Source organism: Lygodium microphyllum, chromosome 18, assembly GCF_053477565.2.
Source record: "Lygodium microphyllum isolate KBCC chromosome 18, Lygodium_microphyllum_v1.1.10, whole genome shotgun sequence".
NCBI classification, from domain to species: Eukaryota; Viridiplantae; Streptophyta; class Polypodiopsida; order Schizaeales; family Lygodiaceae; genus Lygodium; species Lygodium microphyllum.
In genome coordinates, this window is record NC_141152.1 from 16,892,240 (window position 1) to 16,920,151 (window position 27,912).

A 27,912-nucleotide genomic window follows, 5' to 3' on the forward strand; every position below is an offset into this window, starting at 1 on the left:
ATGGCTGCCGACTCATGGAAAGCAGCAATCTGCTGTAAAACCAGATGTATGCCATGACAGCTACCACATGTTCCCCTGCCGGTAAAGAACCCGCTTTACCCTCATTGCCTTGAGTGTAATCCAACATTAGATTATTAGTAGTGGCCAGCATAAACTGTAAAGGCCCCTCAGGCTGGGAGCATGAAGCATAAACATTTGGCTGATGCAAATCCTGAAAACACAAGTCCGGTTCATCAACCGACATTTTAGGACACCTACCCTTCTCATCCCCATCCATCAATTGTCCAGAGTCTTCTGCTGGTGAGTTACCATCTGATTCGACCGAATCATTATCATCCCCATTCCCGATATGCTGGTCAAGAAAAGCCATATCAATACCATTTGACTCCTGCAGTTTCTCCATAACCAGGCCTCTATAGTAGGTCTGCCCAGGCTTGTCCTCCTTTCTTTGCAATCTGCCTATCTGTGATTGTGCTGCTCTGCAGAGTGGAAGCCCAACCCTAACCAGCATACCGCAGAATTGTCAGGATCTAGGAGTGCACAACTGCGTGCTGGGCCAGAGCACAAGCTGGGCAGAAAACAAACATCTGGACTGGCAGTGTCAAGCAGGGCAGACGGGACCCTGCGCGAATGAGGGAAAGGACTGAGGCGGCTTGCGAAGCAGTTGCAAAGTGGTGCAGGGAAAAAATGCGTCCGCAGGCCTCTCTCTCTCTCTCTCTCTCTCTCTGTGTGTGGCTGCCTCAGCTCTGCGCGCTGACGCAGAGCAGGATTGCGCATGCATTCAAGCCCCGACAGAATCATCACAAAGGGTTAGGTTGCCATCGCTAGCTCTCTCATCGAAGGCATTTCCCTCTCTCTCTCTCTCTCTCTCTCTCTCTGTGTCCACCATTGCCATTGCTGAATCTCTCTCTCTCTCTCTCTCTCTCTCTCTCTCTCTCTACCATGTAGACCTACACAAAATTTCTAGCTTTTTCTAGTTTCCATACTTCTGATTCCAATCTACGATGTAGACCTACACATAAATTTTAACTTTTCTTTGATGAGAGATGATGGTACCAGTTGTATTGGTTATGGTCTCATAGGCCACTCTGGCCTTTTAGAGACATTAATAGATCTCTCTCTCTCTCTCTCTCTCTCTCTCTCTCATTGAGCGCCATAGGAGACAGATGCCGAGACGCCTCAGCCATGCAGAGATACACCTCCCTAGAGAACAGACATATCATTGATGGAGAGTTTTCCTTTCTCTACTCTCACTTTCAGATCACTTTTCAGATCACTGACAGGTTTCCCTTTTATAGGACACTATTTCATTCTTTTTCAGTCTTATAGGCATATTTTTCATCTTTTTCTCGTTCCAGATGAGAAACACACCATCATTGTATGTACTGCTTTGGTCTCATAGGCCACATTGGCCTTTTAGAGACGTTAATATACTCTCTCTCTCTCTCTCTCTCTCTCTCTCTTTTCGTAAAAGGTAATTGTATTAATTACGAAAAAAGGTACAAGATTACATGATTACATGATTACAAGAGATACGAGGGCCCTAGGCCAACATGTGGGAAATCCCCGTACTAATGCACTAAAAAGGTTACACCAATCATGGCAACGACCCAGAGGCAATTGCCATATGCCAGGGATGCAAATCCTCCCGAGGGAGCAAGTTGGAGTGCCGAATGAGATCTAGCTGCCAATGCAAGAGCCCTTTAAGCCTGGCAATATGTCTCGGTACATTAGAGGCCGAATCAAAGAGAAAACCATTGCGCGTGGTCCAAATGTGCCAGCATCCCCAGTATCTGAAAAAGTGAAATAAGATCTTCATATGTAATTGTGGCGGTGTGGGGTACTTTGGGCGCACAAAAACCCAATCGAAAGGAGTTAGTGAGGACCCCACCACCATGCGCCAGATTTGCGGCAAGAGTAACCAGATATTCTTGGCGAGCGGGCAAGAAAGAAAACGATGTCGGGCCGATTCCGCAGTAGTGGTATAGAAGAAACAATTGCCATTCGAGATTCGACGCTTGGAAAGGGCCGAGGCAAGAGGAAGACCACCAATCATTACCCGCCAAAGAAAGACCTTGCATTTGAAAGGTGCCTTATTCAGCCAGCTCTCCATTAGCGTTGCCTGCCACCATGACAGCGATTTCTGCAGTCCCCAAACAGTATTAGCTTTCACACCCAGCCATTGGTGATCTTGAATGAGAAGATGATACACCTGATTAGTAGAGGCCTTTTCCAGACTCAACCGGCCTGCAAGGTCCCAGTTCTGCCAAGGACGATCCACAGCCAGGGCAGGAAAGGGTTGCCTACAGTGAAGCTCCAACAAAAGCTTTTTCCATAAACCACGGTATCCGCGCGGGATCCTGAAAAGTCTCCTAGCAGTCCAAAACGATGCGAGGACATTGCGAGTGGCAAGGGTAGCATCCGCAATCGAAGTCACACCTAAATGGGCCATGCGGTTAAATCTCGGTTTGAGCTGATGTTTGTCTTCCCATGAAAGTAATCTGGATACTGCCAACAATTCTAGCTGAAAGGAGTTAGTCTGCAAGCGGTCCCCTACTGGATGCCAACGGGCCTTTTGGAGCACCACTTTCCAAGAGCCGACCAAGTGTAGTAACAAAGAGGAAGAGGGAGTGGAAAATCGAGAGTCAGCATTAAGGACATGCCACCAGGAGGCCTGAAGCCGTGTGTTACCATGGCGTAGCCCGCTGTCCTCAAGAAAATAACGGGCTATGATAGTCCACGGGTGATGATTCACACACATGGCACGAAAAAGAGACCAACGAAGAGCCAGCATATGAGTTTCTGCATCCAAAATAGCGCCACCACCCATGCGTTTAGGGGTACATGTATGTGACCATGAAATCCATGAAATGCCTGCCTGGAGTGAATCCTTCTTCCATAGCATGAAACGAATGGGGTGAGTGAGAGCCTTCAAAGTAGTAGGCGTCCACGGCAGCAATGGCAGGAAATACGTTAGCATTGGTAGCATAATTGTCTGAGCCACTTTGAGGCGCATATGGAATGGCCACGCTTGCGACTTCCAATACATAAACTTCGTCGCCAGTTTTTGTGAAATCCACTCCAGTAGGTCCTTTGGCCGTACATCCACCCCCAACGGGTATCCAAGATGCCTGACAATGGATCCACGGGAAACCACCTAGCCCTGCCAACCTAATGACTGTAAATCAGACTCCGTGCAACTGAGAATGGCTGACTTAAAGGCATTGATGTGAAGACCAAAGGCCTGACCAAGCGTCCAAACATCTAATGCCTTTCGAATGTTGTCCCTGTCTGCCGGAAAAATCATAAAGGTGTCATCAGCCAAAGATTGGCTAATGAAGTGTTGCCCCAAAGGAAGAGACAATCCTACCAGCTGAGCAGAAGTCGCCATTGAGGATAACATTGAAAGGACCGGGTGAGTCGCCAGGGCAAAGAAGAGAGGACTCAAAGGGCAACCCTGTCTGACCAAGCGTGCAAGGACAAATGGCTTTGTAACCCCACCATTGAGTATAACTCTTGAAGAAGCCGCAGCACTCTCTCTCTCTCTCTCTCTCTCTCTCTCTCTCGCAGCCTTGCCCCACTCCGCCTTCTGCACCCCCACTTTACTTGCTCACCCTGCCTCTCCCACACACACAACCCCCCTACCACCACGCCCCTTGCCTACCTCGCCCACACCTTGTCTACTTCTCTATGCCCCTACCCTATCTACTTATTCGCCTTGCCTCTCCCTCTTGTCTGCCCCTCTTCTCCCTCTTGTCCACCTAGCCCTGTCAACCTGTCTCGTCTTTGCCCCACCGTGTCCCCTCGTTGCACCCTCGCCCTCGCTCTCGCTCTGTTGACCATCTGCCTCATACTGCCCTTGACCGGATTAGTTGATTGTTTGCAGCCTTTGTCTGCCTTTGTCCACCTCCATCCTTGGTCTACAACCTCTACTTGGTATCATGGGGAGCTTGGGTCATCTTCTTGTGCAATTCATGTAGCCAGCTCTCCACCCAAATTTGAAACAGAGATCAACAACATCACGAATAGATGGTGAGCATGGATGCCAAACTAGACATGTTAGAGAAAGCATATGAAAAAGTGCGATTAAAAAATGCACTCTAATTTTAAAAAAATCCTAAGATTTCTAAGTGTGTGGGAGATTGGAAGGCTGAGTGAGATGCCTAGGAGGAATTTTAGACATGATCTCTAACACCATTGGAGTGAAACATGGATGTCCCCTCTCCCCCCTATGCTTTGGTCTCTACATTGATGAGATAGAAGATTACACCACACGAGGAGGTGATGATGGGGTGGAGCTAGGAGGTCCACTTGTTTCCAGTATGCTTTATGCTGACAATATTGTTTTGGTCTCAGAATCACAAGAGGGTCTTTAGCAACATCTCCACACCATTCATTACTCTTGTACATAGCGCGGACTGATGGTCAATCTTGGGAAAACCAAGATCTTGATCTTCCACACATCAGCCCTAGTGAGGAGGAGATTAGTCTTCACTCTAGGAGGTAGAGAGGTGGAGGCTATGGACTCATATGTCTACTTAGGGATCACTTTCATTACATCTGTTGAGAGATTCACCATGGCACAAGCAGCTAGAGACCGACTCACATGAGGATATGCAACATTGGCCTTGATGGAGAGAGAGTGCCACTAGGCACACTGCTAGGAGCCTCGTACATGGAGATGGCTATTTGACACATTGGTCACACTCGCCATGATGCATGGTGCACTTATTTGGACCCCTGGCTTGGCTACATACCTATGGACATAGATCAAAAGACCATAGATTAATATACTCTGATGGATGATCTGTAGCAAAGGTGAACCTTGGGAAAACTAAAGTTATGGTATTTAACACTTCAGCTGCTTGCGTGACAAGAGCTGAGCACCAGTTTACTTTTGACGGAGAGCTTGTGGAGATGGTTAGGCAGTATGTTTATTTGGGGATCACATTGAAGGGACCACAGTTTTCTTGGAGAGAGACATCAAAGGCTCGTTTGGCAAAAGCATATGCAACCTTAGGTGCATTGGAGAGGCAATGTGCTCACATACAATTTCATGAGCGGCACACCAAACTGTGGCTTTTTGACACCCTGGTTACACCCACACTCCTATATGGGGCAGCTATTTGGGGTTGGAGTCTCTTTCACACGAGGAGACAGCCTTTGGGAGACTAGGATGGACCAGAGAAGGAATACTATGATGGATGAGAGCATATGGAAAGACCACTGGTCATGATGATCTCACGCATGATACGAGCGAAGAGCTCGAACCCACATGAGATTATCAGAGCTGAGTTGGGAGCATCACCCATGGTGGCTGAGGCCTTGGTTCAGGCAGTGACTTTCATACATAGACTATGGGAGCTCCCCCAAGATAGATACCCACGGCTAGCCCTGGCCTCTTCTAGACAACTAGCAGCAGACGGTGACAGACATTGTTGGTATGCTCAGATGAGTACATGGATGAGTCTACATGGGCTACAGATTGATAGACTACCCCCCTTTGACTATAGCCTGGATTGCCCTACACTTGACCTAAGCCGATCAGAGCTAAACCATGTGATCAGAGCAGACATATTGAAGTTAGATATGGAGAAGACCTGGATCCGACCCCCCTCGCCCCATGGCACGAGGATGGTACACTACCAGACCCACTTCCTCCAGGTATCTGAGGATGGTACACTACCAGACCCACTTCCTCCAGGTATCTGAGGATGGTTTCATCACCCAACCAATTACATGGACACACAGCTGCCTCATGGACTACGCACAGTTATTGGTCAGATCTGCACCTCATCCCACCACCTAAGGATTGAGACAGGTAGATGGGAGGGTATACAGACAGAAGAACGCATATGCCCACTATGCGACAGAGAGCCAGAGACAGAGGAACACTACATCTGCCGATGCACTGTATATTATGACATACGAGGTAGATACCACTGTCTGTTTCGAGAGGGTTTTGGACCCCTGAGACGGATCATGCAGTTTGAGGATCAAAGATGCTTGGGATTTTTCCTCTTGGAGCTCCAGAGGCGCAAAGCAACAATTCTACGGAGTAGGAGGCCCCCACAGCTCGGCTCACATAGACAGAGAGCAGTCACTGACTTTTTCACTGATACACGACAGAGTATGGCAGATACCACTACTACTGCCACATAGCCTACAGGAGTACATCATCATTGGACCTCATCTTCTGTAGGTGTCCCTTTGGATAGAGCAGTGGCACTTAGCCGGTCTAGGTGCCCATGTCCACCCGGACGAAGGCCTAGACATCCACACCACAGACAAATTAAAGCCATCATCGAGCGCCACAGGAGACAGATGCCGAGATGCCTCAGCCATGCAGAGATACACCTCCCTAGAGAACAGACATATCATTGATGGAGAGTTTTCCTTTCTCTACTCTCACTTTCAGATCACTTACGTGTTTCCCTTTTATAGGACACCATTTCATTTCCTTTTCAGTCTTATAGGCATATTTTTCATCTTTTTTCTCGTTCCAGATGAGAAACACACCATCATTGTATGTACTGCTTTGGTCTCATAGGCCACATTGGCCTTTTAGAGACGTTAATATACTCTCTCTCTCTCTCTCTCTCTCTCTCTCTCTCTCTCGGTAAAGGGTACTAGAAACACAAAATACAAGTGGACAAAATGACAATAGTTACAAGTGAACTGTATGGCTGACAAGGGGACCAAAAAAACTGCAGTATGTGACAAAAGCACATCAGCCTTGGGAACAATGTGTGCAAGTTGATTGATGTTAAGCTGCCAATGGATGAGGCCTCTTAGAGGAGCAATGTAATTGTGCACTGCAGAAGTTGGATAAAAAATGAATGCAATCCAGGTAGTCTAGATATGCCAATAGCCCCAGAAACACAGAAAGTGAAAAACAACCTTCATGTGTGGGTGCACAAAGTTTGTCAATTTTGGATTTGCAAAAACCCAATCCCTTGGACAGATGGAGGGTCCAACCACATGGCTCCAAATAGCAGACATGAGAGACTAAACCATTCTCGCCATTGGGCAAGAAAGAAACCGATGATGAAGGGTCCAACCACATGGCTCCAAATAGCAGACATGAGACTCCAAACCATTCTTGCACACACAAAAGATTTCCTGCATCGGGCTAGTACCATATAGGCTAAATTAAAACCAATTGGTATATTAATTTAAGTAATCCGCAATCTAGCATTACGTTAATCAATGGGTTTTCGAGGCTGCACATTTCTTTTCCTTCTATCGTCTCTTATAGTTGCCTTAGTTATCTAGTTTTTTACATGTGTGGATGTATGTATATATGTCTATCTCAGATTTCCAAAGTAGTTCGTTGCAGGCAAGAGTTTTGTTTAACATGTGTCCATTACCATGGTACACCAAGTGCCAATGTCCATTGCTAGTCAAAACTATTTCCTTGTGAGCTTTTCATTTTGATCTATAATTATTAGGAGCGCAAATTTTAAGTCTAGTGTTTTCATTGGATAAGCTCTTGTGAGAAATGGTTGCTGGCAACCTAAAAACTCTGTGCAGATATCAAGGGACTTAGTGTTCATTTTTCTGAAACGCTCTTTGCATTTGAATCATATTTAACTGAATTGTGCAAACTAGATTTCTCATATGTAGCTTTTAGCAATGATTTGAAGGATAATGATCGGATGAGTCTTTGATAGCCATATTCATCTTGCATCTCATTTGTGGCTACAATAACCAATCACTAATTGACAGATGGGCCGTGGTCGCACAACTACTGGAACTGTTATCGCATGTCTTGTGAAGCTTCGAATTGAGTATGGTAGACCAGTGCGAATGTCTACTTCCATTACAAAAGCTTCTGATGTTGACACTGGATCAAGTAGTGGTGATGAAGGAGGGAATGATCATGAAAATATTTCTACTTCTCCAACTATTGAACGCCAGAACTCCTTTGCAAGTTTTGTCATGGATGACATTCCTTTGGTACGCAAGATAACCAGGTTATTGGAAAATGGTGCAGACAACAGAGCAACTTTGGATGCAGTGATAGACCGTTGTGCGGTGATGCAAAATCTACGGCAAGCTATTTTGCACTATAAAAAAGTTTTCAACAATCAGAATCTTGAGCATCATAGACGTCGTGCAGCTTTAAATCGAGGAGCTGAGTATCTGGAACGCTATTTCATGCTGATTGCCTTTGTTGCATATCTTGGAAGTGAAGCCTTTGATGGATTTTGTACCCCTGGATCTGTTGGCACTACTTTCAAGACTTGGCTGCATAAAAGACCTGAAATCCAGGAGATGAAATGGAGTATCCGGTTGAGACCAGCACAAGTGTTTGCAATTCCGGTAAGAGAGTTTTATAGTCTTTTGATATGCTTTACTGATATACTCTAGACACATTGATTGATACTTTGAGATATTCACACATTTTAACGCTAGAAAACCATTAAGCTGACTATATGTGTCTTGGCAATTTCATATTTATAGATCTAGTTAGTGATTGCTGTGGATTGTTGTGAGACTTTATTTTTCTGGTTTAGGAAAAGTAAACTTACAATTTGGGGCCACCAACTTAGTTGCCAATATAAATATCTGAGTCCGAATCTTGAGGCCACAGTGCCGGGACCTTCATGTTTAGCCCAAAGCAGAAAGCTGTGAAACTTTTTTTCTGGACAAATGCCTCTTTTTAAATTTGTGTACTTATGACCCATTTGCATAAACTGTCCAAGTCATATCTATGCATGGCTGCTCTAAACTGATGGCTGAAAAAATGGAAAATGTGTGATAATGAAGCAGGGCATTCTAAATTAATTTGTTTGATTTGTGGGTGCAATGTTTTGCAAGAAAATCCAAAAGAATTTAAGCTAATTATTTACTCTCTCTTATTTGTCTGAATCAGTGGTTAGCTTTCAAACATGTTTATAACTTCATCCATACAAGAAAGAAGGGGTTAGTGCTTAGTTAATGAGGTACCCTTAGGTTTGTTTATTTTGGATCTTGACAAGGAAGAATGCTCGAAGATTTAAGAATGAGTGTAAGACATCAAGGCTACGTGTGGTTCTGATTTGCATGCAATGAATGGATGAAAAGTTTATCAAGCAAAGCAATTGGCTTAACTTTCACCATATAAAAAATCTGGTCAAACAAATGAATGGTGCACTGAAACATGTGTTCTGTCTTGTTCTATGCAAGTGATTACACATTGACTTTTCATGTACAACCTTAAAGATGATGCCAAGTCAGGTTTGAATCTGCACATGCATGCCCACATAATTTTTTCGTATGGGTGCTCTTTTACTGTCAGCTGCACTTTATCTATTGCATAAGCACACGAGTGCCCCCTTACACTTTTCGTACAGTTTGTTTTGTGACCCTGATGCTTTCCAAAAAAGCTAAAAGAAAACAAATTAGGTTTTGATCTCATGGCTTCATAAGAGCTTGTAATTTCTGCATTGACAATCCTTTTACTGACATCTTCCACTCTAATGAATTCGCTTTATTGCATCAGAATAATCATATTGATGATTATTTTACAGGAGGTGGATCTCAACTCTTATGGTGATGTGAATGATGGTGACGCAGTTATGGAAGCAGTGGTAAAAGCACGAAATGGGTCTGTACTTGTGAAAAGATCTATCCTCAAAATGTATTTCTTTCCAGGACAGAAGACAACATCTGGCTATGTGAACATTGAAGGTGCACCACATGTGTGTAAGGTGTGTATTGAGATTTTGAAAGCTTACATTTGATCTCAAAATTTGGTAAAAATGACGTGCTGAGAAAGGCAAGATGTTTTGAATTAGGGAGCTCTACCAAACCAACTTTAAGACACTAGGTTCCTGCCCAAGCCATGAATTTGAGGCTGCAGCCTCATCTGCCATGCTGACATCGTGTTCCACCTTTCTGGCATTGACAATTCTGTTTTTGGGGTGGAGCATGAGATCTTGATCTTGAAGTATTTTCTTTTGACTTTGGCAAGATGTATGCATGTGGATTGGATATTTCTAGGACGCACATGAATTTGTAGAGAGGATGTGCTTTGCCAGGCAGTCAATGGGAGGGGCTTCATCTGTACTGGCACCCCATAGTGTGGTTCTTTTTTGAGGGATACAGTAGAGACTGGATGCATGAATTGATTATTTTATACAAGCAATTTCTCTTATCATAATTGCTCTGGAGACTACCTTACAAGTATACTCTTTTGTACCTTTTTGAAATTATTTGTGGAAGTGGATATGAGCAGATTTTACTCTAGGAGCTTCTGAGTGTGAAGTTTGAGATGTCATGGCAGCTAGGGAAATTCAGTGAACATCGGGAGATTTTCTGCAGCCATGGAGACATTTTATCCTCATTTGTGGGGATCAGAAAGGGTCATGAATATCACAGATTAGTCCATCGCATGCCTCTGACTAGAGGAAATTAATGAGCCTTAGTTGATTCTCAAGTGATTGTACAGTATGAGGGACCTTAGTTATATGGGAGTTGATTTTGTCTCATTTTAGTAATAGTTTTCTCCATTTTAAGAATTAGGAGAAGGCTTAGGATTGTGTGTTCTAAGAAAATCATGCTGGCTAATGAGGTTTTTCAGCTACCTTGTGGTAGAACAGCTTATGTGGGTCTGTTTGCAGTTTATGCATCAATTAGGTGGAATGCCTCGTATATTTCACGTGGGTGAGAGAGAGGAGGCCAGCATGTCTGCCATGAACGACACCAATGCTCCTAAGAAGAGTAGGCAGGATGGAGAAGTGGTGGTGGAGTACTGTGAGGTGATGATAGACGCTGCTCATCAGGAGCAAAGGAGTTTATAATTTGTTATTTGATATGGGAAGAAGTAGGCCTATCAAACATAAAGTACAATTTTATGGTCCTTTGAGGGGGTCTAGGAAACAACAATTTTGTCGAAGTTGAGAAATAGGGGTAGCTCTTTCTCTCTCTGATCTAGCGACTTTCTTGACTTTTAAGAGCTTTTAAACTTTCTATGTGGGGAGTTGCATGTGGGTTGTGGATAATTAGAATATTTCTTAGTATTCCAATGGTTTGTGTGCAATACCCTTACGAGTTATAGGAGTGTTGATGCACTAGTGATCATTCATGTGTCTAGCTGGTATGACTTTATATAGTGTGTAAGAAGGCACTATACTTCTAGAAGAAATTATTCAAGGTCGAATAACTGCTATTACTGCAAGATTGGCACTTTTGGAACCAGCATAGGTGCACCTGGCACTCACTCCATCACATGCTTTTGAAATGAACTTTAATCTTTTGATAGGTTGATCAAGTACCCATATACAGCTCAGCAACTCCTACTGTGGAAGGGGCGAAGTCTATTTTTGGGCACTTGAACGCTGAACCATCAAGTGTGAGAGATCCTTGTCATGCTGTTGTAACTGACTTGAGAGAGGAAGCAGTAGTGTATATTCATGGAAAGCCATTTGTATTACGTGAACTTGAGCAACCTGTTCACACACTCAAGCATGTTGGCATTTCTGGACCTGCCGTAAGACAAATTCTACTTTCTTGTTCGAGTGCATGTCTTCAAGAGTTCTAGATTGACTTTCAATATTTGTTTGTCTCTACCAGAACATTTTATGCCTTAATCATGCATGCGGAACCTTGTCACTGAACAGGTTGAACACATGGAAAAAAGGCTAAAGGAAGATATTCTTGCAGAGGCAGCTCGATCCAGTGGAAGAATCTTACTCCATCGTGAAGACTCTAATCCGGCAACCAAGAAGTCAGACATCATTGGCTATTGGGAAACAGTGACAGACACAGATGTATGGACCCCTGCAGAGGTTTTTGCCAACCTTAGGAAGGAAGGTTACAACATTGACTATGAAAGAATACCATTAACAAGGGAAAGAGAGGCAATTGCAGCAGATGTTGATGCAATTCAAAGACGTGTTGATAGGTAGGTAATTTCATGGTCATCAAAGCTTCTGCTTTGGTCCATGTGCTTGTGTGTGTCTGCATGTGCTTGGGATAAGCTCAAAGTGAACCCAATGAAAATGCACTTGAAGAATATAACATTGTTTTTTCAAGAAGCATGACTTAAGAACTATTGGCTATATTATTAACTTGATCATATTTGGAAGGACCCCCTCTCTCCATTTGCAAAGTCTAATCAATACATAAATCTTTACTTACATTTCTTTATCAAATACTAAGATTTTCTATGTTTCTTTTTCTCTTCAAAGGAAAGAAATTTCTAAGGATTGCAAACAGCTGAACAACCAAGGTATGCATTACAAGAGTTACAAAAAATAAGGGATGAAACATTTCCCCAGACTGGCTGCTATAAAGCTGGAATATCCTGAACAATGGGCGAACAAAAGCCAAATTGATGGGTTATAATGCCAAACCAACTGAAGCCTCCAGCATCCAAGATTGCTAGGAAAGCCTCTCGCCTCCTTTGTGCATGATCCCAGTCTCATTGTATACATCTTATCGTACACTCTCCTGTCTACTTCTGGAGGGTATGAATGGTCTCTGTCCATGTACAAGATAGTGTCTCCAAGGCTAGCAACTAGCTATCCAAATGAAATACTATCTATCACCTCCCATTTGTGGCACCATTGTCCTGATGTTTGCCCTGACTTGGAAAACTTAGGTGTTTTGTGGTCTCCTTGTCTGCAAGCTAGAGGGGGAAATCTCAGTGTAGTTCCTCTGTTTATGAACAGACAGACTATGGTCCTGTTGTCACAATGCTACTTTAAAATCTATCTCAAGGATCTCCAGATCTCTTGTACATAAGGGCAGTCCCTACACAATGACATTTGAAACTCTGCATCTTGAGCAAGACATGGGAATCCTGCAAAAGCTTGGCCATGTGCCCACAGCTGGGCTTCTGAGAGTAAGAAGCCAGAAGAATAGGGTCTAAAGCTCTCGTCCAACTTCCTTCAAAAATGTGTAAGAAATGGGTGAGAAGGTCCATGTTGACACGTGGGAGCGTGTCTCAAATCGCGCTGGTCTGTATCCTCCTCTCAAACTCGGTCGTATGAAAGCTTCAAAGGTGAATCTAGTAATCAGTCTCACCAGGCCTAGCCAATGGATGGGATATTGATATAGGGAGACTCGAAAATATATTTTCACATCTCATCCAATCCTAACCTTGTGTGTTGAAGCATAATTGCCTTAGTAACATGGGGAAAGGCCATAAAGTAACTTAACTTATATGGTAGAATAGGGAGGTTGAAACCTTGTAGACAGACCAATAAAAGTCTACGATTTATGTGATTATAGGTGGTAGCTAAATCCTGAGTGATGGTAGACAAGCATTATAACCTGGAGAAGTGGAAGTTCATCTTAGCATTGAGCTGTGGGAGACGTGGGAAATATAAAGATGGATTGGAGACATGAAAAATGTAGAGATTGATGGATGAGGGATATTTTGGCAGATATACTTATGTTGCTTGATATTTTAGATAGAGTGCTACTTTTAGACTTCATGATTTAGTGTAGGGTGGACTGCATGGCACTGTAATGGGTAGTAAGTGTGTCTTATTTTGGTCGGTGATCTGCCTGTATATCTTTTGTGTACAATTCAAGGGATGGTTGTATAGTAAAAAACTCATGTTGGTGATTCAGGCTGCTTGCCAGTAGGTACCTTGGGTTTGATTTCTCTTTGATGAGTCATTTGATACGGTTCGTCAATTATTTGGTTCAAGATATGGTTGTGTATGCACAAAGCTTTGATGTAATTTGCATATTGTCGTTGCCTGGTGGATGTGTAAATGTGGTGGCTGCTGGGATTTTCCCTAACATGTACTTTTGTACTCCAATTTGTACTCCTTTTGACTTATAATCTTGAGGTTCCTCATTTAGTACCTCTTGAGGCCATGTCTTTAATCTTGTATATAAACATTACTTAACCAACTGTAGGAAGTCTTACATTATTGTGAAGCTTGAAAGAAGAATGGTGCTGTAGATCAAGTCACAGACAATGAATGCTTGCATGCTGTCAGGATCACACTTAATATATCAGGCGTGAATTGTGAGAATTCGCAATCAGTAATTGTTGGGTATTTGACTCACGCCTCACTTACGCCTACGCTCATATGGGAGTGTCGGTGATAAGTAGGACACTGGGGCACTTTTTACTCTCGGTAGGAGAGGTTTTTTTCCCCAGACTTATAGTCTTATTGTCGAATGTGCTTATATGCTTATGTTACACACTTATGGGCACTTAGTGTGTGTCGGGTGTGAATACCCCCTACAACCCTAAGGTTTAAGGGTTGTACTTTGTACTTTCTGGTTACACTCTTTCAATCTATTCTCTTGGGTGTCGTGCTTCACTCTGTCTCTCTCACTCTCATACTGTCTACTGTACTCTCAGCTGCACCTCGATCCTTCCATCTCACATTTGGTATCAGAGAAGTCTGCAGTCTGCAGACTGAAGCTCCCACTGTCTGCAGCCCCCGCCAGTTTTCAGTTCTGCTCCAGGCCTTCAGCTCCAGCCGACAGCATAGCTCGTCTGCCTACTCTTGTTCGTCAGGTCCACCCGTCCTGCTCGACAGCTCCTGTTCGTGAGGCAGGACCTGTAGCTCGTCACCCGTACTGTTCGTCCGCCCTCACCTGCCTGTGCAGTCGCCAGCAAGCCTGGGCGTCGCCTGCCTCCAGCTCGTTTCCCTGTGGTACGCCGCTTGTCTCCAGCGCCACCTGTCTCTAGCGCCGCTTGCCTGTGGCACGCCAGCTGCAGGCGCAGTCGCCACAGACCAGGGCGACGCCTCACAACTGCTGCGCCGTCCTGTTCGTCCGCTCCAAACAGCCCGCCCGACTGCCCCGTCTCACCAGCGACCTGACATTCGACATCCGCCTGCAATCCACGTCAGCAACCGTTGGTTGACCGGCGTCCGCCCTGACCACGTCAGGTATTTTTTAACAAAAATTTTATCCCTTTATTCCAGAATCAATTTCTGGCAGAGGAGGTTCATACGCAGCAGGCACCGCATACAGGATACAAGTGTGGGCTAAATTTGATGCAAATTTCTGGACTTGTTCATCAGAAATTTTGGGGCTTTTATGTATTTTGAGGATAGTTACATATGAAATGTTGTTACAGTCATAGAAAGACTGTTTTGACAGAAATTTTGGCAGAAATTTTGGGGATTTTGATATAACAGTGTTGCTGAGCATTGTTTGCACCTTGGGAAGCGTGCATTAAAAGACAGTTTTTGACAGAGTACGCCCTTGCACATTAATTGCAGAAGTGTGTGCTTGCTGCAATTTCTGGAAATTTGCAGATTTTCAGTCCTTACTGCTTTGACATTGCTCATTTGTCTTTGGAAATTTGTCATCATGGCAAATCTGGGAGGTGATGTATTTACATATGTATCCAAGGAAGACAGATTGGACGAAAACAATTACTCGCTATGGTCATTCATGATGAAGAATGTATTAGTGGCCAAGAATTTATGGGATTATGTCAGTGGAGAGGAAACTTGACCGGGAGTTATAGCTCCTGTTACTCCTCCTCAAGGAGCACGTGGACAACGGGGACCTCAGCCCACTCCACCTTAGCCACTTCCTCCAAGAATTGCAGCTCAAAAAGCTTGGGATACACGTGATGCACAGGCCTTGTTGCTGATTGCTCTGGCAGTTCAGCGGTCCATCATCCCTTACATTCGTTCAGCATCTTCTTCACGAGATGCATGGTTGACTTTGGAGCATATGTTTGCAGGAAAGAATGAGACTGGGATCTCTTTCTTCAAGTTAGAGACTTTGAAGATGAATGAGGGTGATTCTATGCAGGATCACTTGAATAAGATTTAGGACTTGAGGGAGCAGCTCATGAATGTAGATGAGTACTTTTCGGATGCACAGTTGATAATCACCACCTTGAATTCCTTACCTCCTTCGTACTTGTCTTTTCATACTGCATTGAACCTCACCATGAGGATTACCGAGCACCCACTCACTTTTATTCAGCTGGTTAGTTTGCTTCTAGAGGAGGAGCAAACAAGGAAAAATAGTGGTGTGGATGCTATAGTCTCTGAGCAGGTTTTTGTAGCAAGACATCGCAGAATATAGTCTCTGAGCACTTCGGGTACATCGCAAAATCAGACACAAGGGGAGATGCAAGCTAAAAAGGAAAAATGTCATTATTGTAAGAAGCCAGGCCACTATATCACTTAGTGCAGGAAGCGCACTACCAAAGAGAAGAAGAAGGAGTCAGGAATGTCTGTTCCTACCACTCCTTCCACTGCTAGTGAGTCCGCGTTCTTTGTTGTGGACAGGGACTATTGTTTTTATACTTGCAGTTATGACATCTCTTGGGCCGATAGAGCACTTAGCTTTACAGAGGATGCTGACACTTGGTTCTTTGACAGTGGTGCGTCTAGATATATTACATCTCGCAGAGATCTGTTTGCTTCAGTTAGTGCACCTCCCGTTGGGAAATCTATACAGTGTGCCAATAATGCATCATCCCCTGTTCGTGGTATTGGGGAGATTCAGCTCACAGCCATTGATGGCTCTATTCTCCGCCTGCAGGATGCTTTGTTTGTGCCTGGAATCAAGAAGAATTTGCTTTCTATTTCTTCTTTGGCACGTTGTGGTTTGTAGGTCACATTTGATGATGACCGTTGCATGGTTAGAGATAAAGAATGCATGACTTTGGTCTTGACAGAATCTTTGTGTCATGGTTTATATGAGTTGGATGCTCTTTCAGTAGATCAGACGGCATACTTAACATCCACTCTTACTCCTGCTATGATACAGGCGGAGTTATGGCATGTCCGTTTGGGGCATGTAAACTTTGGCAGCTTGATGCTTTTGCAACGTACTCAGATGCTGGATGGCTTACCTCTCTTGGAGAGACCTCCTAAGCACTTATGCGAGGGATGCATTTTGGGGAAAATGCATCGTTTCTCATTTCCCCGTGATGTTGCTTTCAGAGCAACAACCAGATTGCAGTTGGTGCATTCAGATGTTTGTGGGCCTATGCAAACCATGCCATTGGGCGGTTGTTATTATTTTGTGACATTCATTGATGACTTTACATGTTTTTGCTGGGTCTACTGTTTGAAAGAGAAGTCAGAAGTGTATGATGCATTTTTGGCTTTCAGTGCACTTGTTGAAAATCAATCTGGATGCAAAATTAAGACTCTCCGTTCGGACCGAGGGGGGGAATACATGTCCTCTATGCTGAATTATTTTTTGAAGCAGAAAGGCATAGTCCATCAGTACACTACTGCCTATACTCCACAGCAGAATGGGGTAGCAGAGAGGAAGAATCGGTCACTCATGGAGATGGCCAGATGTATGCTGAAGGCAAAGAGCTTGCCTCATAGTTTTTGGATGGAAGCAGTCATGTGTGCTTGCCATATTTTGAACAGACGCCCTACCAAAGCCTTGAAGACCATCACACCTTTTGAGGCTTGGAACAGCCGTAAACCTTCTGTTGGTCACTTCCGTACCTTTGGGTGTCTTGCCTATGCCCATATTCCACAGGTACTTAGAAAAAAGTTGGACAACAAGGCTGTTAAGTGCATTTTTATGGGATATAGCAATGAGAGCAAAGGCTACAGACTCTATGATCGTGTTACAAAGAAGGTTTTTGTCAGCAGGGATGTTGTTTTTGATGAAAAATCAGAATTATCCTTGGCTGGTTTGGACACATATCTGGCTGCCTGTGATGTTTTTGAAGGGCTGCTGCCCATTACTTTTGGTGATTCAGCTGAAGCTTCAGAAAATGAACCTAATGTTCAGCCAGTTGCTCCTATGGAAAGTGCAGAAATTCAGCCATTGGCTGATCGGAATATTCAGCATAATGCTGAAACTGAAATTCAGCAAGAGCTTGCACACAGTCAGGAAGCTAAACAGTTACCTAGATGGTATTTGCAGACTATGCAAGATAGTCCTTTGGATGCACCCATGGCTGGTCGTACTAGAAGGCAAACTCGTTTGCATGATTCAGCACATACCATGGAGTTTGTTATGGCAGCAAGTACTTTTGATAATGAAGAGCCTGAATGTTTTGAGGATGCACAACACAGTGTGCATTGGATGGTAGCAATGCAAGTTGAATTAGATTCTATTACTAAGAATCAAACTTGGAATTTGGTGTCCTTGCCATTTGGGAAGAAAGCCATGGGAATGAAATGGGTCTACAAACTGAAAAGGAAAGCAGATGGATCCATTGATAAATACAAGGCACGGCTTGTAGCTAAAGGCTACGCACAGAAAAAGGGCATTGACTATGAGGAGACATTTGCTACTACTTCCCGTATGACGACCATTAGGTCTATGATTGCTGTGGTTGCACATTATGGTTGGACAGTGCATCAGCTGGATATCAAGACTGCATTTTCACGTGGGGAACTTTAGGAGGAAATTTATGTACAGCAACCCATTGGTTTTGTAGTTGAAGGCTCAGAACATTTGGTATGCAAGCTCAAAAAGGCACTATATGGTTTGAAACAAGCTCCTAGAGCTTGGTATGCAAAAATAGATGCTTTCTTGCTTGGTCAGGGGTTTCTAAACAGCTCATCTGAGTCTACCCTTTACGTATGTAAAGAAGGGGGATCTATGCTGATTATATATCTTTATGTTGATGACCTTTTGCTCACTGGAACACATGCTGATCAGATTTCAGCATTCAAACAAAATTTGCAGCAAACTTTTGACATGTCGGACTTGGGAGTTTTGCATTACTACTTGGGCATCCAGTTCAACATGATGCTCGAGGTATTGGGCTATCACAGTCAAGGTATATTGGGCAGCTTCTTAAGAAGTTTGGCTTACAGGATTCCAAGCCAGTTTGTACCCCCATGGAACCTGGACTAAAACTGTCATTACATGATGATAGTGATTTGTTTGATATACATACATATGCTCGTGCAGTTGGATGTCTTATCTACCTATGCAACACTAGGCCAGACATACAATTTGCAGTTTCAGCTTTGAGCAGGTATATGCATGAGCCACTTATGTCACATTGGCAAGTTGTCAAGCTTGTTTTTCGTTACTTGCAGGTGATATCAGCCTTGTCTATTGTCCTACCACCAGTAATGTGGCAGACATCTTCACCAAAGCTCTTCCTCGTGACAAATTTGAAGCATTTCGCGATGCTTTAAATTTGATATCCTTTGGTGGCGGATGATCCTTGTACTCTTGATCACTCTTCACTCCAGGGGGGTTTGTTGGGTATTTGACTCAGGCCTCACTTACGCCTACGCTCATATGGGAGTGTCAGTGATCAGTAGGACACCGGGGCACTTTTTACTCTCGGTAGGAGAGGTTTTTTCCCCCAGACTTAGTCCTATTGTCGAATGTGCTTATGTGCTTATGCTACACACTTATGGGCACTTAGTGTGTGTCGGTGTGAACACCCCCTACAACCCTAAGGTTTAAGGGTTGTACTTTGTACTTTCTGGTTACACTCTTTCAGTCTATTCTCTTGGGTGTCGTGCTTCACTGTGTCTCTCTCACTCTCACACTGTCTATTGTACTCTCAGCTGCACCTCGATCCTTCCATCTCACAGTAATTCCTTCAGAACAATTAGTAAGGGATCTTTTAGAGCATCATCTTTGTGAACTAGTGTGCTACTAAAATCCATGCAGCTCATTTATATCTCATAGCAAGTGGATTCTTACAACATGTGCAAAGTTATTCGATGGATAGTGTTTAAAAATGCAAAAGACATTTGAAAGCAGAAATTTTAGTTTGTCGGTGTTCATAGTTTATGTTTGTTTAGATAAACTATGCTGGATATCTTTTTGCTTCTTGTTTGTTGGTACCTTACAGAAACAAATGTCTTGTGCAGGGGTCAGCTGAACAGCAAATTCTTGTTTATATCTCACACGGGCTATGGAGGGGTTGCATATGCAATGGCAATTTCTTGTTTGATACTACAAGCCAAAGATGAAATAGTGAAGATGACGGCATCATCATCAAATGGCAAGCCTGCAGGTCATAGAGTGCTGCAATCTGACACTTCTGTACTACAGAGACCGCTTGATGATGATGAGGCTTTTAAACAGGGAGATTATAGAGATATCTTGAGTCTTACACGGGTATTGGCAGGTGGTCCAGCCAGTAAAGCTGAGGTGGATAAGGTCATAGACAGGTGACTTGCTACTTTTTCTAATTTTTCATAGTAAAGATCATGTTTCTAAAATGGAGCAACAGATTTGATTATTAAGTTTTTCATCTGTTTTAGGAAAGGCAGTGAGGTCAGGTTAACAAAAACACGCTGTAAGAGCTGGTATTGTCCTTCAATCGGCAGTTGCTTCATGGATGGAGATCATCCGTTCCACTCTACTTGTGCTTGAAGAAATTGGCTGTTTTTCTGCTGTGTGAAGGGTGTCAAGGCTCATATCACATAAACTTTCCATCAGCAAACTTGTCAAGTGAATGCAACTATACATAGAATGTACAAATCAATGAAAATGATAGTTGTGCGAAGTCATGTCTCACTAGAGGCCAATGCATTCTTGCATTCTAAGTGACTCTGTTTACATGCTTCTTGCATGAATAGAATCTGTAAACTATGGAATGTTACTTGGCTGTCATTCCATCATCATCCTAGACTCTGCCATTCTGGAGTCAATGAATAGCTCACCTTGTTAAGCAACCTAAAAAGAAAAAACTGGTCAAAATTAGTCCTCAATTACTGGAAAAATCTATTTGGCTCTCATATAATTCCAGAAAATCAAATTCAATCAGCTTCATTTGAATCCGAAAACTCATGAGTTTTTTGGTAGGACAATTGTCTCAAAACGTTTCTATAAAAGGGTGTCTAAGTGGAGATTCCATCACCATTATTCAGCCGCATCGTCATCCTATAGCCTTCATCATCATCCTGTTACTTGCAAGGGCAACAGCTTTCTATGCTGCTGCCTTGTCCCAAATGCAGGATTTTTACTGTTGATTGGCTGCTCCAAATGATGCTTGATTGCCCTCACTGCTGTCACATCATAATCACCACTGTTCGGGCCTGTCCAGCCTTTAAACACAGCTGATTCAGCCTGCTAGGCTGCTCCATCCTGTTGCATTAGCTGTCCCATGAGGCGTTGCAAGTATAGATGCTCTTGACACATGAGCTATGATGAGCGTTAGGGCTCTCATGAGCATATGAGCTAATATTTGGCATCTCACCCTGCTTTACTAATTCAATCCTACTTGTCATCTTCTGTGCTTTTCATGGTCAATTGTGGGACAATTGTTGTCTTCCACCGATGTGCAGCTGATTGGCATCCTACATGCAGAGTTCCCTCATAGCTCTTAAAGAACCAATGGATAGCTTCTCTTGTCTAGATCCATTCAAGTACGTCACACTCATCCTACTGATGTGTGTTGTGATGGGCTCCTTTAGTACCCTACAACCCTAGACCCAAAGTCGTGGAGGCCTGTGTGAGCTCCTCTTGCCTCTTCTTCAAGCCTAAGCTTCCATTCCAGCTTTTTTATAGTTGGCCCATTGCTTCTCTTGTACATCCATTTATTGTACCTCGCTTGTGCATATATTTCATTATCAATTCATTCCATTCTTTTGAGTGTCCATTTGTTAGTTGTGTTCACAGTTTTGTGCACTTGTTAGCCCTCTTGTTCTTGCATGGTTGCAAGTATTGGTGCTCTTGACACATGAGCTATGATGAGCATTAGGGCTCTCATGAGCATATGAGCTAATATTTGGCATCTCACCCTGCTTTACTAATTCAATCTCCGTTAAAGCCCTGCTTGTCATCTACTGCGCTTATCCATTGAGGCCCGGAGGAGTATATTCCCCCTTCATCTTTGGCAGCTTTATGTTCTTAGTTAGGATATATGATGCTCGCTCTAGGTATCGGTGCTTATTGACTCGCCTTTTTTCACCTTATAACCCATGCCTACTACTTTATTTATCCATTGAGGCTTGGAGGAGTGGTAGTATCCCCCTTCATCTTTGACAGCTATATGTTCTCAGTACATTCCCTTCCTCGTTGGGATTTCAGCATTATCTTCTCTAGACCCTTAAAAGGTGCATCTTAGTCAAGGCAACCATTTGGATAGAATCCGAATCTCTCAGCTCAGGGAGAACATACCATCATGGGAATGAAAAGTAATCCAATGACTTCATCATAGCAAGACCCAGTGGTAGCTTCACCATTCTAATGTATGTTATCCAAATTCTCTCTTTGTTAATCCCTCTGATGTTCATGTGTACTGGCTCTAAGCTACCAAGGAAACCCAAACATATTTCAGTATGTAAATTTCAGAACAGATTCTGTATAAAGGAAGATCTTGTATATTCTACAATCTACTTGTAGTGAGTTTGTTATTGGTGCATCTCAATCTCAAAACCCACCACTCCTATTCTCATGTTCATTATCCACTTGAACTCTTCCTTTATGTATACCTTTGCTTAGTGATGTCAATATTTCAAAGACATCTTTTCACACTATAGGGTTTCATATTCATATGCCATGTCCCAACCAATGTGCCTAGTGTTTATGGTGCTCTTTCTTGGCACCACCCTTACGTGTAGCTCAAATGGAGGAAACCCCCACCTGTGTGTATGTTGCCACTATAAAGAAATGCTTCACTATAGAATACAAACACAATCGTATGACAAAGGCACGGCGTGATAAAGAAACATAGCTAGGGTCTTTTTTCCAAATAAAAAGTGGCTAATTATATTACTTAAGAACCTTTTAATACAAGGAAGTGCTCATGCTCAACAGATTAGTTGGAGCTGATGCAGAGTCGCAAATATATCAAATGTACAAGCCTTTCAGGGTGGTCAAGGGGAGATGGGGGCAAGAAGCCATGGAGGAGGGGTGCAGGGTTATCTCCATACGTAGAATGGACTGATCCTTACGGTACGGTACGTTACGTATCCGTACGTACGAAAAAATGGGCACTTTTTGGTCACTTTTCTTTCTCCTTTCTTTTTTTTTGCTTCTTTCTTTCTTATTTCTCCCCCAAGCCTCTCTCTCTCTCTCTCTCTCTCTCTCTCTAGCCGCTTCCTCTCTCTAGTTGCACTACTACCACGTACAAAAGGGTTGATACTATACCATACTTTAGGTACCGTACCTTGTGTATTACTACCATAAGGTACCAACTTAATGGATGCATCTTTCCCATTCGAATTGCACTTTGGGACGAGCTAAATGCTCCTTATATTAATATGATTCTCCCATGAGATTAGGTTATTTGAGATTCAAACAATTTCTCTCAACCTTCTCTCTCTCAAGCCCACACTTCTCTTATTTGTATGATCATGCATGTATGATGTTTCCACTCCCATCTATGTAGTTATAAGTTGTAGGTAGCAGTAGCGCATGTTGCGCATTCGGCATTAGGTTTTGGGCCTTGACATGTTACCCTCAAGTACTCATCTTATATACTCTAATAGCATTGCTATTTAGACTTGAAATACCTATTCTATTATCTTTTGTCCAAAATAATCAAGTTATTTTTTTCTCGTACTAATATCGTACCGTACCTTATAAAATCTTAAGGTACCATTTAGTACCGTATTTTATTGTACCGTACCGTATCGTACATTTCGTATCTGACAACTATGGGGGGGGTGTAACACCATTTGGGGCTGCTTGTCTGCATCTCAAAAAACAGGTCCTGGCGGCCCCAAGTGTGCATGAAGTGACAACAGAGCTCCTGATGAGCCTTGGACTCCCCCTGTCCCTGATCCCATCGTCCGCAGAGGGAGTGGATGATGGAGGTCTAGAGCTCTGCTAAGGTTACCTATATAGAAAGTCTCTCTCCGCCAAAAACCTCCTGACACCATGCCTTCCATATATGCCATCCAATAAGACTCCCTATGATCTCCCGTACTTCAGAGCAGTCTGTTGGGGCCTCCAATACCTGGCGGGTGGGTAGAGCATCCAAACCAACCACTGTGCACGACCCAGCCCTGATAATGAATATTGTGTTCTACATCCCGGCCTCATACAGAAGGTAATGGGCCTAGCTAACTGCCTGGCAGTAGAAAGCTCGCCAAGAGATATATCCAAGGTTGGGAGCCATGCGGCGAAGGATGCAGCATGCTCCTCTCCACACTAGTTGCGCCATCTCGCACGACCCTAGGCAATGTTTTGGGGTTTCCAGAGGCTACTATGTGCAACGCTTACAAACTCACTCCTTTTACATCTGGGCAAGCCAACTTCCCATCTCCAAGCCTCCATGTGCCAAGAACCATAAGTTGGACTGCGTGCATAACAAATAGTTTTGACAGAGTGCACCTTTGTACACTAATTGTAGAAAGTTATTTCTTGCAATTTCAGGAAATTTTCAGATTTCCAATGAAGTTCTGCTTTGACATTGCTCTTTTGCATTTTCGATAATTGAAAAATCATGGCAAATCAAGGAGGAGATTTTTTCACCTATGTATCCAAGAAGGACAAATTGGATGGAAATAACTATTCACTTTGGTCCTTCATGATGAAGAATGTACTTGTGGCAAATTTTTTTTGGGATTATGTCAGCGGAGAAGAAGCTCGACCTGGAGTTGTGGCTGGAGCTACTCCTCCTCCAGGAGGACGTGCACCACGGGTACCTCAGCCTGCTCCACTTCAGCCACTTCCCCAAAGAACAACAGCTCAAAAAGCATGGGATACACGGGATGCACAGGCTTTGTCGCTGATTGCATTGGCAGTTCAGCAATCAATCATCCCCCACATTCGTTTAGCAGCTTCTTCACGAGAAGCTTGGCTAACTTTGGAGCAGATGTTTGCAGGCAAGAATGAGACTCGCATCTCTTTCTTAAAGAAAGAGCTAGAGACATTGAAAATGGATGAAGGTTATTCTATTCAGGATCACTTGAACAAAATTCAGGACTTACGAGAGCAACTTATGAATGTTGATGAGTACTATTCGGATGCATAGATGATATCCACCACTTTGAACTCATTACCTCCTTCTTACTTGGCTTTTCATATGGCCTTAAACCTCACAATGAGGATTGCCGCGCAGCCAATCACTTTTCTTCAGTTAGTCAGTTTGCTTCTAGAGGAGGAACAAACACGAAGAAATAGTGGTGTGGATGCTATAGCCTCTGAGCAGGCTTTTATGGCTAGACAAAAGAGCAAAGTCAGCCAAGTGAAGAATGCTCCGCAGAGTTTTGGAACTTCTGGCACATCCCAGGCAAACAAAAAACAAGGGGACATGCAAGCCAAAAAGGGTAAATGCCATTACTGCAAGAAGCCAGGCCACTACATTACTGAGTGCAGAAAGCGCATTGCCAAAGAGAAGAAAAAGGAATCAGAAATGTTTGTTTCTGATGCTCCTTCTATTGCTACTGAGTTCGCGTACCTTTGTTGCAGACAGGGACTATTGTTTTTACGCATGCAGTTATGACACCTCTTGGGCAGATCGAGCATTCAGCTCTACTGAGGATGCAGACACTTGGTTTTTTGACAGTGGTGCTTCTAGGCATATTACATCTCGCAGAGATTTATTTGCATCTGTTCATGCAGCTCCAGTTGGCAAGTTTGTACAGTGTGCCAACAATGCATCATACCATGTTAGAGATATTGGGTAGATTGTGCTCAGCCATTGATGGCTCTATTCTCCGCCTACAGGATGCTTTATTTGTGCCAGGCATAAAGAAGAATTTGCTTTCTATCTCTTCTTTGGCACGTTGTGGATTGCAAGTCACATTTGATGATGACCGATGTATGGTGAGAGACAAAGAACACATGACTTTGGTCTTGACAGGCACTTTATGTCATGGGTTATACAAGTTGGATGCTCTTTCGGTTGTTCTATCAGCGTACTTGGCATCCACTCTTACTTCTGCTATGCTACAGGCAGAGTTATGGCATACTAGGATGGGGCATGTGAACTTTGGCAGCTTGATGCTCACCGCGTGCGCAGATGCTAGATGGATTACCTCTAATGGAGAGATCTCCCTAGCACTTGTGCGAATGATGTATTTTGGGGAAAATGCATCGTTTTTCGTTTCCCCGTGATGTTGCTTTTAGAGAAACAGCCAGGTTGCAGTTAGTGCATTCAGATGTATATGGACCTATGCAAACAAAGTCATTGGGAGGATGTTACTATTTTGTGACTTTTATTGATGACTTCACTCGATTTTGTTGGGTCTACTCTATGGTCAAAAAGCTAGAAGTGTATGATGCATTCTTGGCTTTTATTGCACTTATTGAAAATCACTCTGGTTGTAAGATTAAGACTCTCCGTTTGGACCAAGGGGGAGAATACATGTCCTCTATGCTAAATTCTTTTTTGAAGTAGAAGGGCATTGTCCATCAGTACACTATTGCTTATACTCCACAACAGAATGGGGTTCCAGAGAGAAAGAATCGGTCACTCATGGAGATGGCCAGATATATGCTGAAGGTAAAGAGCTTGCCTCACAGTTTCTGGATGGAAGCCGTCATGTGTGCTTGCCATGTTTTGAACAGATGCCCCACCAAAGCATTGAAGAGAATCACACCTTTTGAGGCTTGGAACAGCCGGAAACCTTCTGTTGGACACTTTCGTACCTTTGGGTGCCTTGCATATGCACATATTCCAAAGGTACTCAAGAAAAAGTTGGATAACAAGGCTGTCAAATGCATTTTTATGGGATATAGCAGTGAGAGCAAAGGCTACAGACTCTATGATCCTATTTCTAAAAAGGTGTTTGTCAGTAGGGATGTACTATTTGATGAAAAATTAGAATTGTCCTTGGCTGGTTTAGATACATGCCCATGATGTATTTGAAGGGCTGCTGCCCATTACATTTGGTGATTCAGGTGGAGTCTGAATATTCAGCAAAGTGCTGGAACTAAAATTCAGCAAGAGCTTATGCACAGTCAGGAGGCAAGACAAATGCCCAGATGGTATTTACAGACTATGAAAGATAGTCATTTGGATGCACCCATGGCTGGTCGTACTAGAAGGCAAGCTCGTATGCATAATACTGCACATACCATGGAGTTCGTTATGGCAGCAGGCACCTTCGATGATGAGGAGCTTGAATGTTTTGAGGATGCACAACAGAGAGTGCATTGGATGGCAGCAATGAAAGCTGAATTGGATTCTATCACTAAGAATCAAACATGGGATTTGGTGTCTTTGCCATTTGGGAAGAAAGCCATTGGAACAAAATGGGTCTACAAGCTGAAACGGAATGCAAATGGATCCATTGACAAATACAAGGCAAGGCTTGTAGCTAAAGGCTATGCACAAAAAAAAGGCATTGACTATAAGGAGACATTTGCTCCTACCTCCCGTATGACTACCATAAGGTCTATGGTTGCTTTGGCTGCTCATTATGGATGGACTGTGCATCAGTTGGATATTAAAACTGCATTTTTACATGGGGAACTTCATGAGGAAGTATATGTACAACAGCCCATTGGTTTTGCAGTTGAGCGCTTGGAACACTTGATATGCAAGCTGAAAAAAGCTTTGTATGGTTTGAAACAAGCTCCTAGAGCTTGGTATGCAAAGATAGATGCTTTCTTGCTTAGCCAAGGGTTCATAAACAGATCATCTAAGTCTACCCTTTGTCTTTATGTTGACGATCTCTTGCTCACAGGGATACATGCTGATCAGATTTCAGCATTTAAACAAAATTTGCAGCAAATGTTTGACATGTCAGACTTGGGGTTTTTGCTTTATTACTGGGGCATTCAATTCATACATGATGCCAGAGGTATTGGGTTATCACAGTCAAGATACATTGGTAAACTTCTTGAGAAGTCTGACTTATAGGATTGCAAGCGAGTTTGTATACCAATGAAACCTGGACTTTAACTGTCATTACACGATGACAGTGATTTGTTTGATATACACACATATGCTCCAGCAATTGGATGTCTTATTTACTTATGCAACACTAGGCCAGACATATAGTTTGCAGTTTTAGTCCTGAGCAGATATATGCATCAGCCACGCATGTCACATTGGCAAGCTGTTAAGCGTGTCTTCCGTTACTTGTAGGGTACTAGATCTCTTGGATTGCTTTATGCCAAGGGGGAACCACT

General features: G+C 43.3%; 1 protein-coding gene across 11 annotated transcripts in view; it reads left to right on the forward strand.

Moving 5' to 3' along the window:
- Nucleotides 1-27,912, forward strand: part of LOC148020630 (metal ion-binding protein) — a 186,877-nt gene that overhangs the window by 137,668 nt on the left and 21,297 nt on the right. For 9 of the 11 annotated variants that reach the window (XR_015694571.1, XR_015694572.1, XM_087698428.1 and 6 more), the window contains 5 exons: nucleotides 7,729-8,325; nucleotides 9,516-9,695; nucleotides 11,249-11,476; nucleotides 11,607-11,890; nucleotides 19,746-20,048. Coding sequence is in view for 8 of the 11 variants with exons in the window: in XM_087698428.1 (XP_087554554.1) it covers nucleotides 7,729-8,325; nucleotides 9,516-9,695; nucleotides 11,249-11,476; nucleotides 11,607-11,890; nucleotides 19,746-20,048 (1,592 nt within the window). In the remaining 3 variants the exon portion in view is untranslated. The remainder of the gene's footprint in view (nucleotides 1-7,728; nucleotides 8,326-9,515; nucleotides 9,696-11,248; nucleotides 11,477-11,606; nucleotides 11,891-19,745; nucleotides 20,049-27,912) is intronic. The other 2 variants (XR_015694573.1, XM_087698433.1) reach the window with 1 other exon arrangement.